The sequence below is a fragment of the Petaurus breviceps genome, unplaced genomic scaffold (assembly GCF_028583685.1).
Source record: "Petaurus breviceps papuanus isolate PSGF00001 unplaced genomic scaffold, PetGlider_PUasm1.0 227, whole genome shotgun sequence".
Lineage (NCBI taxonomy): Eukaryota > Metazoa > Chordata > Mammalia > Diprotodontia > Petauridae > Petaurus > Petaurus breviceps.
Genome location: NW_027185896.1, coordinates 16,238,758 through 16,252,792, shown reverse-complemented (window position 1 = coordinate 16,252,792; position 14,035 = coordinate 16,238,758). Strand labels below are relative to the sequence as shown.

Genomic DNA, 14,035 nt, shown 5'->3' with positions numbered 1-14,035 from the left:
GAAGAAGAAGAAGAAGAAGAAGAAGAAGAAGAAGAAGAAGAGACAGACAGAGAGAGAAAAGAAGAAGAAGAAAAGACAGAGAGAGAGAGAGAGGAGAAAGAGCGCTCATGTTGGATGACCTTAATGACCTCCCAGGGATTTCTTACCTCAGAGAACTTAGGAACAAACATTCTCAGGCTTTCCCCTTTCCAGGTATATCACATTTGAGTCTTTTAACTGTATATTGTTCAATCGTATCTGACTCTTTGTGACCCCATTTGGGATTTTCTTGGCAAAGATTCTAGCTTGCCATTTCCTTCTCCAGCTCATTTTACAGACAAGGAAATTGAAGCAAACAGGGTTAAGTGACTCACTCAGGGTCACACAGCTAATAAGTTCCTGAAGTTGAATTTGAACTCAGGTCTTCCTGACTCCAGGCTCAGTGCTGCCCTACTGAGCCACTTAGCTTGCCTCCATCTTTGTATGAGGTTATCCAAATCAGTTGAGGCTGAAATCCCTTTTCCATTACTCATTTCTACCACAGATGTCAAAGCCTTTAACATTCCTGGAGCAATTTTAAGCTCTGGAAAGGCTGGATAGATTTGGCCCAGTCTGATCAGTTTCCATATGGGGGGTTTTCCATTTGAAAAGAACATAGTTATCACTTGGTTCAGTGCTATGGAGTAGTCTAAAAGTAAATTTAGGTCCATTCAAGCCTGTGGAATGAAGTTGGGCATTAGCCTTCTTTGTGTCTCAGACCCCTTCGGTAGTCTGGTGAGGTATATGAACATCTTCTCAGAATGTTTTTATATGCTTAAAATACATAGGATCATAAAGGAAATCAATTACATTATTGAAACAGTTATCCCCCCCCCCAAATTTTTTTAAACAAATTGACACCCCAGGCTAAGAACCCTTGTTCTAGGGAAATTTCCCTAATCCTGTACCAACTATACTGCAAATCTCAACCTTGGTTTGCCAATACCAGGAGAGCAAATAGATGTATAAGATATTTAACTAACCTAGAAAGTACAAACTGCTCAGCAAGAAATTCCAGGCAGGTTGCTTTTGTTTACTGATATTCTGTGGGAATGTAATACTCATATCTTTCTAGAAGATGATTCCCTTGCAACTTCCAATCCAAAAAAAATGAATGATATAGGGCTTGATGAGCCAGGGTTGGTTTTTTTTCCTACTACTTGTAGAAGAACAGATGTATGTTCTACTGTTCAGGCTCCTATTTATGTAGCTAATGAGTCTTTATGTAGCCTTATGACTAATGTTGTGCCAAGTATTCTGGGAAACAGAAAGGAGTGTAGAAACCCACCACTTATTTGGAGGGCAGACTTCAAGCATCAGTAAAACCAAAGGTATTGAAAGGATCTCTCTGAGTTGCTGAAAGAGCTGAGACAAAGTCTGTGCACTGGGGCCCCTCAGAGTACAGAACCTAATTGACTTTGCTTTAATGAACAGTTCTGACCAGGTTGGTGATCTAGTTTCTCAGCCTCCAGAAAGTTAGAATCAGCAGATCAGAAAACAGCAAACTTGTTAAAGGTAGTCTGAAATGATAGTAACAAGAAGAGACAGCTGTCTACCTGATAATGAAGAGGGAGTCAGGAAAACTACAAAAGCCCAGCAATCTGAAATCTTGCAGTAAAGAAGTAGTCATTCCTACATGCCTAAAGAGGCCCTGAGGGCATCACTGTACCACAACAGCACTGTAAGATGCTCGATGTGCCTAATGACCCAGTTACATTTTGTTCAGTCTCCTTGATTTAAGAGAGAATAGAAGTGTAGGAGGCATTTAGGAAGATTTCTAATCCCATATGTTTTAAAACAGTGTTGGAACTTGAAAGGAGTGAACTTCACTTATCTGGAAAGGTAGGCTTTAATAGCTTCTTCCCCAAGGATGTTGCATTTTGAAGGTATTGTCTGTAAGTCAGCAGACTATATGGGGCATTAAAACTGTAGAGCATTCAGTGGTTTGACAGCAGTCACCATAAGTAAGTGGTCTCTTCTAGGCATCTAAGACCCCTCTAGCTCTCAATGCTATGGACTGTGATCTAATGTCCTATGTATGACTAATGCCCTACAATCTTTCAAATGATTTAATACCCCCTCCCAAGGTGGACTTAAGCTTTAGGAAGTAGAGAACCTGGTCAAGTGATTAAAGCCAAAGAAAGTCATCTTATATTAAACCACAAACGAGAGGACTCATATCTGTGATTTTAGTTTAGATGGTAAATGCTGGTCATCCTTACAAGATTTGACATTTCAGAGTTTTTTCTGGCCTCTCTGTCTGCTGGGAAAGCCAGAGGGCTGTTAAAACACAAACCCTTCTTTAAAAGTAAGAATAAAGCTTAACAAAATACTTATACCATCCAAATATATAAACAAAGGCACATTTGATATAAATTAAATGGCACTTAAGCCAAGTACTCCCAGCCTTCATCCTCAGTCCTTTGTTTTAGCCAACCTTCCAGCTTCCCTTTCAGATAGGAAGATACTTTTTAAAGGACTGAGAGCCCTTCCCAGGTATCCGTCACAGGACCAGGACACAGCTGTATCCATCAAAACCAGATGTTTGTCCTGCTGCTCCCGAAGGTGTCTCTGGACTGTGGATCCATAGGGCTTGCCAACACTGTATCCAGGCCTCATTGTCTGGAGAAATAGTTATATTTAATCCCAAAGAGTTTTTCAGTAGAACAGCAGGGAGAAAAAAGGAGAGAGAAGAAAAACAAAAACAAATGGTTTGAAGAACTCTTATTTTTAAATTTTTTTAATATTTATAAGAAATACTTGACTTTTAATCACAGATTGTTTCTGTAAAATAAAAAGATGCTATACCTTATTCTACAGAGAATCAAATAAAATATTCTCCTTTTTCCTTTCTCAGTGTACTAATTTTGAGTTGATTGTAAATCTGTACATTTCAGATTGTAGATCTGTCCCTGATTTCTTGTGAAACCTCAAACAAGCTTCTTTCCAATTTCTAACTCGCAAATTTCAGTGCTAATCTCTCCTCATTTTTAGAGACATGACAGACTATTCAGTATCAATATTGAGTCCTTGAAAGAGAAGAGATTCTCTGAGTAGGATGAAAAGATTGGGCAAGAATCCAGGAGACTTTGACTCTCTACTCAACTCTGCCTCTAGCCAGCTATAAGACCTTGGGCAAATAACTTTCCCTCTGGGCTCCATTTTCCCCATTTGTAACCTTAGATTCCTTCTACAAATGGTTATTTTAGATGACCTCTAAGGTCCTTTCCAACTCTTTGCCCAACTTTCCAAATCAACATTGTATGATCCAAAGATAACCTCAACTCTATAGGATTAGCCTTCCCTCTTTCATTTAAAGAGAAGACTACCATTCTCCCTTCTAGGAATTCCATTGAAGGCAGATTTATAGCCAGAATACACCGATTCATCCCTTTTATAAACATTGGTCAAGTTGGTTAATGTTGCCCTAAGTGTCAAGTTGATTTAGCAATTTTGAGGTACACAGTGAGTGGCCATGAAAGATAGATGGTTTTTCCCTATAAATGCTGTTGAACCTACTGACTTTGCAATCCCCAGCTATTACTTACCTAACTATTGAAACCCTTCTGCCAGAAAGAAATGTTTTCCCAGAAGTTATTCAGGGAGGGAATGAGCAACGTCATAAAGTGGGTCCAGTGGCTCCCAGCTTAAGCCTTAGAGATCTAGTGCTTCTGGAAAGCTACCGCACTTGGGTATTAGCCTTCTATCGTTTATTAGACACTAATTACATGCTTTGCAAATGTGTCTACTCAGAGATGATCAGACCAATTTTTAAAAATGTGTATGAGAACTGTTTTGTCATGCTTTATGACTAAATACCACAGGTTTAGAGGAAGGCAAGGAATTGTCTCTAGCCCCAGTGCTGCCTCCATTCCCCCCTCCTTTAGCCATTCATTAACACACACCAGCTGCCCCCCCTTACAAAATAGAGATGGTAAGCAAAATTAAAAATCAGTCTCCTTTTCTTTTTGCCATTTTCTTGGGAAAGCAGACAAACCTTTATTTCTAAGACAGATCACAGCAAAGAATGCATGAACGAAGACTATGATAGACCACTTAGGCAGGCAGGGTCTACCAGGGGTGAAGAACCTATGGCTTCAAGGCCATGTGTGGCCCTCTAGGTCCTCAAGTGTGGCCCTCTAGGTCCTCGAGTGTGACCCTCTGACTGAACCCGTGGCCTTGAGGCTGCAGGTTCCCCATTCCTGAGACTCTAAGCCTTACAGAGCTCTGCCATGCAGATGGGAGCCAGCATCCTCTTGGGGGACCGCCCAGTATGGCAGACAATCAGGCTGAACAAGGCTACTCCCTGTTCCCCCAGAGACCTAAGAACTACTTATGAAAGGAAAAGCCATCTCATGATCATGACCATTTGTTTTTCAGCTTTCTTCACTTCGTTTTGCCAGCAGAATGAAACTCATCACAACTGAGCCTGCCATCAATGAAAAATATGATGCAGAGGTATTTACATTACTTTGGGGACAGCAAAGGTGAAAGGGAAATGATTTTTCCAGAGGCAGGCTGGCATAGAACTGTGGACAGGGAATCAGGAGAACTAAACCTTAGGCCAGTTCTGCCCCTCCCTGAGAGATTAGAACAGTCCCTTTATCTCTTTTGCTGTCTTCTTCCTCATATGTAAAATCCAGAGGGCATTACACCAGATGGCCCCTGAGATGCCTTCCAGCCCTAAAGTTCTGACTCTGTAAAGGTCCCTGGGACGACTCAGAGAAGACAGTAGAGTATAATGGAAATAAGATTGTCAGGGGACTCAGTGGAACTGAATTCTAATCCTGGCCCTGCCACTGATCAAGGGCTTCGGAGCAAGTCATTTCACTTCCTAAGACATTTTCACTTCTGTAAAACAAAGGAACTGGGCTAGGAGACCTCCAAAACCTGTTCCTAGGCTAACATTCTATATGCCCCAAGGCCCCTTTCCATTCTCAAATTCCATACAGTGTCCCATGTTCCGAGTTCCCTTTCAGCTATGACCTTCCATGTTCTATGTTCTCTAAAATCTCTTTTAGCATTCTGTGATTCAAGGGGCATCTTCATTTTGGTCACTTACCCCACTTGCCAGAATATAGAACATTCTGAGATGTATGGTAACCAGGTGCGGACCGTACCGATAAAATGTTTCCAATAGGTGACAAGCAGAAAGTTTTAAGCTTCTCTCTTTCCTGTAAATCAGATATGTGTACCATACACAAACGTTAAAGCCAAATGCTCTGCAACCACATTTTCTCTCCTCCTCTTTTAATGAAACAACAAATAAAACTACATAAGTCCTGGAGATACAAAATACTTAAGACCACTTAGGTCAGTCTAGTTGGAGAGACAAGAAACATGCACATTGAATAAAAACTGATAATATTGGGCAGTGTCTATTCAAAGCTAAATGAAAGATGTAGGAACCAAGTGCTAGTAGGAGCTCAGTAGAGGGAGAGGTCTCTAGGGGCTGGGGTAGTTAAGAAAGGCTTCCCAAAAGACTCCCTTCAACTGGGCAAAATTCAGATAATTGGAGAGAAAAGTCTTCACCTGGAGGAGAGGAAGCAGTAATTGTGTTACCACAAGCACAGATGATGCAGGAAAAGGATAAGGAAATAGGTGACTACATTTCATTTCATTTTTCTACCTGGATTTTAATAAATCTAGATAGTCAATCAGTTCCTCATCATAATACTTTTTCAACAACAACAAAAAAGTCCCAAATTTTGGACTCCCAAATTCAATGAGATCAAATCTGAAAAATAGATTATGCTGACTTATAAAGAAAAATATGAAATGATCCCTAAAATAAGATGCTAGATTTGAAATACAATCTTGACTCATTTCCTTAAATCGATGAAAGATACAGAGAAGTAACCATAGAATGCTATGTCAATTATATGATTTTTTTTGCTGCTCTCAACACATTGTCCCTCAAGAAAATGCCTCCAATTTTTAAAAATTAAAAAAAATAGATTTGCTGGTAAGAGGACACAGTTGCCTGCCCTAATGCAAATTGCAAAAGAACTCTCATACACAGAATACATGATGGGAGGCTAATAGAGTACTAGGAAGGGCATGAAAGCCGGTCCCTTCCCCTACCATAGTGGAAAAAGCATTGGACTTAGAGTTAGGAGACCTGGATTGAGTCCTGACTCTGATAATTACTCATTATTTAACATTTCACCTCTCTGAAATTCAGTTTCCTCATCTGTAAAATGGAGATAATAATATTTCCATTATTTACCTCACAGGGTAATTGTGAAGGAGGCACTTTATAAATCATTGTTATAGAAATGTGAATCATTATTATTGTTTTCCCTGTAGCAAAACAGAATAAAATCAGACTTTTAAAAATCAAAGTATTATAGACAATTTTAACTGGAAGAGTCTTGGACAGGTACTATGTTATGTACCTGAGCACTTCCTTGTTAAGGGTACTCTGCTAGGTGCCAGGGGGGGTACAAAGACATAGTGTCTGCCTTCAGGGAGCTCACCCCTTTAGCTGAGATAAGACATAGAAAAATGTAACAATACCAGGCATTGAATGATGTGTTGAATAAGTAATAGAGTTAGTATTATAACAGTAGTTTAGAGAAGGGAGGGAAAACTATCACCTGGGATGCTGACTGAGAAAGGGCTTCTTTGGGGAGGTAGGATTTAAATGAGACCTTGATGACCAGAAGCCAAAATCTTACACATTTAAGAACTGATGTTCATGATCTATTGGGCTTCCTATACATTCAGTTAATCTTTCCTGAGCACTTGCTGTATATGGGACTTTGTGGTATGTAAAGATAAATAAGACATGTTTCCTGGCTTAATATTGAATTAATTCGCCCCCTCCTCCCTTCTAAATTTCCCTGTTACTGTGGAGGTTAACACTATCCTCCCAGTCTCTCATGCCCACAACCTAGGTGTCACCCTCAATTCCTTTCTCTTTCCCTTTAAGTCCAATCTGTTGCCAAGGTCTATTGATTGTACTTTTGTGACTTCTAAAACATGTGCCCTTCTCACCTCTGTCTGACATTGCCACCTCCCTAGTGTATGCCCTCCTCCCCTCACACATGAACTATTTCAATAGCCTGATGGTTGGTCTCCCTGGCTCAAGTCTCTTAACACCCCAGTTCATCCTCCACTCAACTGTCAAAAGAATCTTCCTAAAGCACAGGTCTGAACGTAGCATCCCTCCCCTATTCAATAAATTCTAGTGGCTCCCTATCACTTCCACGATCAAATACAAAATCCTCTGTTTGACATTCAAAGCCCTTCAATACCTTCCTTGTCCTCCATCTTTCTAGTTTTCCTTCACTTTACATCCCTTCCACCCAGTGCCACTGGCTTCTTTACTGTTCCCGGAATAAGATTCTCCATCTCCTGACTGAGCATTTTCACTGGCTTGTATCCCAGGCCTGGAACGTTCTCCCTCCTCACCTCTCTCTGCCTCCAGGCTCGCCTGGCTTCTTTCAGAACCCCCACCTCCTACTACAGGCAGCCCTTTCGGATCCTTCTCAGTTCTAGTGCTTTCCCTCTCCCGTTGATCCTGCACAGAGCGTGTTTGTAGATAGCTGTGTCTCCTCTGTGGTTGTGAGCTCCCCAGGAGCAGGAACCGTCTTTGCTCTTCTTTGTACCCCCAACACTTAGCGCACTGCCCGGCGCCTCATCAATGTTTGTTCTCTAACAGAACTCACAGTCTAGCAGGGGGAGATAAAGCCTGGGCACAAATAACCGTATGGCAAAGTAGTATGTCCTAGGTCCCCAAGATAGGAGGGAAAGATCACTTCTGCTGCTGAAGGCAAGGAAAATCCCATGAAAAAGGGGCCTTTCATCTGGACAATGAAGGGAAGGCTTTGGACAGGTAGAGAGAGACGGAGACACAGAGACAGAGAGAGGAGGGAGGAGAGAGAACCATAGAGAGAGAGAGACAGAGACAGAGATACAGAGCAGGGAGGGGAGACAGAGACAGAGACAGAGACAGACAGAGACACAGAGAGGAGGGAGGAGAGACAGAGACACAGAGAGAGAGTTGAATTTTGCCATTGCCTCTTCCAGTTTCTAAAATTATGATATATATGCACCAGGGGTGTGCCCACTACTACTGGCAAGAAGTATTGTTAAATTTTCAGTGTGACTACTTACACTACAGAAATTGACAAGCTACAAATCAGGGCTAGATTTATTGTTCATTGTTTTTAATTTCTCTACTTAAGAAAGCGGCAGAGTGAATGTTAATTGTGCAGATTAAACTTAAAAGTGTGTCCTGTATTTTCAGAAAGCTAATTGTTAAATATTTACCACTAGACAGGGCAAACATAGATGTATTCAAGTAAAGGATTTTTTCTTGAAAGCTGAAAGTTAACTAAAGGTCAACTAGTAGAGGATATCTATAATATGTCCCATTTCTGTGAGAGCTAGAAGGAGGTGAGGATTACTGTGGGGGAAACTGGGTCAGTAAGAGGCTCTTAGCAGGCCAGGCAGAGTCTGTGCTATAGAAGAAAGTACTAAGGGGAAGCAATTAGGTAGAGGTTTGAGACATTTAGACCAAGCTCATGCAAATGATGGTTCCTGCAGTGTCAGAAGAGGTACTTAATAAATGCTAATGGATTGATTGAGGGTAAAATCAAATCCATACTCCCTTGCAGCCAAGAGGCTGAAGAAAAAGGTTGATTCTGCCCCAGGAGAATGTTTTTAATAACTGTTTCATAATTGCAAATCGTTTAGTAGCACTAGAAACATATTTTTTTTAAGAAGGAGGAATTCCTGTATCTCATGTTTAAAACATATTTAGATAAATGTAAATGCCTTTTTAAAGAGGTGAAATCATTTCCTGGTTGTTTATTTTTCCATACAACCATGACTTAATGGAATATTAACAGAAGCATTAACGGTTCTGTGCAGAGACAACATTCCAAAGGCAGGGTTTGTCTTATTTAATGTTAAATGAAGCATAACACAGACCAGATTTGGAATTGAGACCATGAATTTTAAAGCTTTTAATACCTTCATTATCTGTCTTCTGTATCCATCTTATTGTTCAGTAGAATTGTTTCTCAAGTTAAGCTGCTTACTGCTGTTCGATCTCCCTTTTGGAATTATGTGCTCCCTGAGACATTATTATCTTTGGTAGTGGGGGCACATTTTTTTCCAATAATTTTGTTAATGTGCTGTAAAAGGTTGGAAAAGATCAGACATGTGTAGTGAGTGGGTTTTATTAAATACAGAATTAGTGGAATTTTTCTAACCTAATACTTCATCCACGTTCAAGGCACTGGCACTTTACATCCTCTCTTTTTAGGGACAATTGTTTCCAAACTTAAGATTAGAAAGTCACTGGAATGATGATTTAGAAAAGGATTATAATTATATGGCTTTTAGGTTTTTTATACTAACATTGGGGGGCAGCTAGGTGACACAGTGGATAGCATGCTGGGCCTGGAGTCAGAAAGACTCATCTTCCTAGTTCAAATCTGACCTCAGACATTTACTAACTGTGTGACCCTGGGCAAGTCACTTTACCCTGTTTGCCTCAGTTCCTCATCTGTAAAATGAGCTGGAGAAGTAAATGACAAATCACTGTAGTATCTTTGCCAAGAAACCCCCAGATGGGGTCACCAAGAGTCAGACACAACTGAAATGACTGAACAACACACTAGCATTAAAAATGTATAAACTGTTCATAAAATATAGGTACTAATAACCAAAGAAGAATGGATGAAATCTTGGTACAAAAGGAGAAAGTAAAGAAAGTGATCATTTAGATAAATTCAATTAATAAGTAATTACTGAGCATTTTCTGTGTGTTCAGAAGGCATTTCTCATGGTCTTTTTCCTCCTCTTGTTTCCCTGCTAGAGGATGGTGAAGAACCTGGAGAAGGAGTTGATTCTGCTAAAACAGGAACTTGCCATACATGACAGTCTGGTAAAGAACTCTTTGCCCGCTCCTCCTGGATCTGCCTGCCTACCTGCATGTGGCCTGCAGAGTGACTGATGGGAAACTGCAGGCCTGAGGGGGAATGCTCCACTCATCAAGCTTTTCTCATTTCTATCCTATTTTCATGGTGTCTGGTGTGTCATCTCCCCATCATTCCAACCATCCAGAGTGCCCTCCCTCTTAACGAAGCACTTCTGCCACAGAGTCTCCTCTTCTGACACCAACAATTCTCAGGCTCCCTTAAAGCGCTAAATTGGAAACCCTATTTCCTATTTATAGAATGGGAAAAGCGCTAGACGTAGAGTCAGGAAATCTGGTTTCATATTTTGGTTCTGTAACAAAATAAAAAGAGAATATTTAATGAGAAACTCACTAGTCTTAGAGATAAAAGACTCAAGTTCAAATCTCAGTTTTGCCAATGACAAATTCTGTGTTCTTGGAGGGCAAGTCTTTTAACTTTGGAGCTTCATTTTCTCCATCTGTCAAATGGAGATAATACTTGCATTACATCACAGTATGTTGGGATGTGTCCTTGATACAGGCCAGAATTCAAGAATCAGTTCTCTTGAATTAGCAACTCCTCCTTCCCTGTCCCAACCTAAGTACAATAAAGTAGTTTATTTGACTTGAGTTCCATTGTTGCTAATGAAACATTTTTCACTTTTAAGGCCAACCGTGCTATGGTCACCTATGATCCCATGGATGAAGTCCAAATAGCGGAGATTAATTCTCAGGTTCGCAGGTATCTGGACGGATCTCTGGAAGAAATTGACGTGAGTAGCACTTTCATGGAGCTGCTTGGAGGCTGCAGCATTTTACCCACGAGCTGCTTAGCTAACAGGTGGATTTGGGGAATTCTCTATACATTCCATGAGAAATTAGACCCCATTGTTGTAACTTCCCTTGCCTAAATAGCCGCTCCAATGGAGGGGGTTAATTGCAGTAAAAATGGTGAGTTCCCCAGGCAGCATGGCTCCCTCCTGAGTGTGTCTATGTCTGCTTGAAAGTCTCCTCCCAAATCCCTTTCTATATATTTGAATTTCCTGGAAGTTGGAGGTTGGCCTAAGTAAAGCATAGGTTCTTTTAGGCTATGGAACCTTTAAGAAAAAGGATGTATGTGTATGCATTGGGGATGGGGGTGAGGCAAGGGGAGTGACAACTCCTTTACCATGAGGCTTGGCATGGGGAATAATGATTCTTAGACAGTTTTTTTTTTTTTTTGCTTTTTTTTAGAGGGTAATTGGGGTTAAGTGACTTGCCCAAAGTCACATGGCTAGTTTTTGTGTTAAGTGTCTGAGGCCGGATTTGAACTCAGGTCCTCCTGACTCCGGGGCCAGTGCTCTACTCACTCTTAGACAGTTTTAAGACTATCTTCAAAAGCTAGGTCAGTACACATAATATAATATACAAACATGAAATTGCCAAAGATCACTCAACCAAGGGCAAGGAAAAACTCAAATCGGGCCTTTAAAAAATGATGTTAAGTTTAAACCCTGTTTTTAGATTAAAAGGAGCAATATAAAAAAATAATGCCATTAAATTAACATTCTCTTTTAAACAATGAAATTTTAAACATTAATTTCATTGTTCTTTATTCACTATTTGTTAACCGAAGGGCATTTTTTCTGTTTTTTTTTTTTAATTCATGAAAAGGTGTTTTAACTATTATTTTTATGATGTTTTCCTCTACACTGAGGCAGCCCATATCTGCCAAACTGGAGAAAGGCTATATTCTTTTTGCAAATGACCAGGAGAGTCAATGGATTTGCTTTAATATATACCTTTTTAGAGTAGCATTTGGCTTCATAAGATAAATGGTATTTAAAGCCTTAAAACACCAATCTCACTGAACTTTTATGTGGAGTCTAAGGGTCAGTTCTATTTTGACTTTGTATTAGCATAACATCAGATTACATTTTTCAGTCCTGAATTTAGATCCACTTTAAAAAATAGATCCATTTGGGGCGGCTAGGTGTCGCAGTGAGTAAAGCGCTAGCCCCGGAGTCAGGAGGACCCGAATTTGGTTCCGGCCTCAGACACTTAACACCCACACACACACAAAAAAAGACTAGCCTTGTAACCTTGGGCAAGTTACTTAACCCCAATTGCCCTCCAAAAAGGCAAAAAAAAAAATAGATCCATTTGCATCTATTCATAATTAAAAAACAAAACATCAACACCCAAATCTCTGTGTTGAGGTCTACATCTACATAACATATAACTCCAAATAATTTACAATTTAGTGAAAGGAACCAAATTTCTTTGATAAAGATGCAGCCTGTGGCCCCAATATAGCTCAGTAAGTGTAGTCTAACCTCTGTGTTGTTTTCTCTTCCTCAGATCATTAACCTCCGACAGATCCAGGAGGTGTTTAATCAGTTCAAGGTGGTTTTAAGGTAAGAATGACCTTCTCCCCAACTGCAGAGCATTGAAGTGGGAGTGAGGGTATCTGACTCTTCTTCTGGGCTCTGTTACTAAGCTGTTGAAGCAGCTTGGGATTTAATTGTGCTTTGTGTATAAGTTTTCCAAAAATAATGTTTAACCCTCATTTTTTGAGTAATGCTTTGAGTGCACTGAACAAATGAATTCATTCAAAGAACATATTAGATAGGAGATACTGTACTGATTGCTATGGGCAATGTAAAGGTGAATAAGACATTGTCCTTGACATCAGAGTTTTACATCTATGGAAGATAATATAATGGGCCATTTATTTCATATCATTTATTCATTCAAAAAATATTTATGGTGGGGCATAATTTTCCATACAGTGGGATCTTTGCCTTTGAAGCAATGAAAACTTTTTTTACTTAACCATTTTTGACTAAAAAGAACTTTCTAAAATGTGTTACATAAGCAAGGAAAGACTTATTTGGGGGAAAAGGATGGGATGTTTGGAAATGACTGTGATATAAGAACAAAAACGTCAATAAAACTTTTTAATGCATTAAATGCTGCTTTACCTTTTTAAAGAAATCAAGGACCTTGAGCATAATTTAATAACTTCTTAAAAACACAGAATCATCAGATCATTACTGTGAACATAAGTGTTGTTGCCTGGTTCTGTAATGCAATGATATATTCACTTGCTAGTGAGGTCTATAGGATTTTTTGTCCCTAAACTAAATGGTCCTGATTGCTGGTCTTTTGGGTCCTCATTCTGCTTCTGTGTCTGTCCCCCTCCCTCAATTGTAGATTATTACCTGTCTTTCTTTTCTACTGTCCGTGGTACATGCCTATTAACTCTCTACCACCACTGTCACCATTAGCATTTATCGCTTCACGTGTCATAGACACATAGAGTTAGAGAGATAAAAGGAGCCAGAGTTCTTCTGTTACAATCTGCACAGATTTGAAAAACAAGATAAACTTTTTTTGAATCTTAATATGTACACTCAGAGTGAAAAGGCTCAGAATGAGGAGCAACATTCTTGGACTTGTGGTGGCTATTTCAGCAAGGGAAAGACCTTCAGTTATTTACAGTTGATGCTATAGTTATAAATGAAAGGCTCAAATATGGATTCACTTAGGCTAAGTGGTCCTAATGACCATAAGAATGTCAGCAGTAACAGACAGCCTATACTTTCCCACTGCCCTGATTTATTCTGAGCCTATAAATAACCTTGACCACCCCTGATTGGAGAAGGCTCCTGGTGACAGCAGCCACTGTGTGTTGGATAACCTCCCCACCCTTCCCACCACCCCCTTCATCCAGTTTCTGGTCCCCAAGTAGAAAACTACTCTGCCTGAGTCTGGCACCAATCAGCGACCCTGGGAACTTTCCCCACCACGTGTGGGTTTGACAAAGAATGCCCTTCCCACATGTGGTGCTGATTGTCTGCCCCAACTCAACTCACCTTTAAGATATAAGACTTCTTGTTCAGACCTCATTCTGAGTGTGTACTCCCACTAAGGTCTTACCACTTACACATCTCTCTACTATAAGTGACCTTGGTTCTGTGTGGCCAAATCTGTGTGTGTGTGTGTGTGTGTGTGTGTCTGTGTGTGTGTGTGGCTGCATAATAATAAAGCTCCTGCTTGCACTAGCTTCTTGAGTATCAGTTTTCTGTAAATCCTTGAAGCCCACATTCTTCCTCTGATCCA

General features: G+C 40.1%; 1 protein-coding gene across 1 annotated transcript in view; it reads left to right on the top strand.

Moving 5' to 3' along the window:
• Positions 1-14,035, top strand: part of KIF9 (kinesin family member 9) — an 83,863-nt gene that overhangs the window by 55,250 nt on the left and 14,578 nt on the right. Inside the window, exons 11-14 of the mRNA XM_069095913.1 lie at positions 4,399-4,476; positions 9,851-9,919; positions 10,600-10,704; positions 12,272-12,327. Coding sequence (XP_068952014.1) covers positions 4,399-4,476; positions 9,851-9,919; positions 10,600-10,704; positions 12,272-12,327 — 308 coding nt within the window. The remainder of the gene's footprint in view (positions 1-4,398; positions 4,477-9,850; positions 9,920-10,599; positions 10,705-12,271; positions 12,328-14,035) is intronic.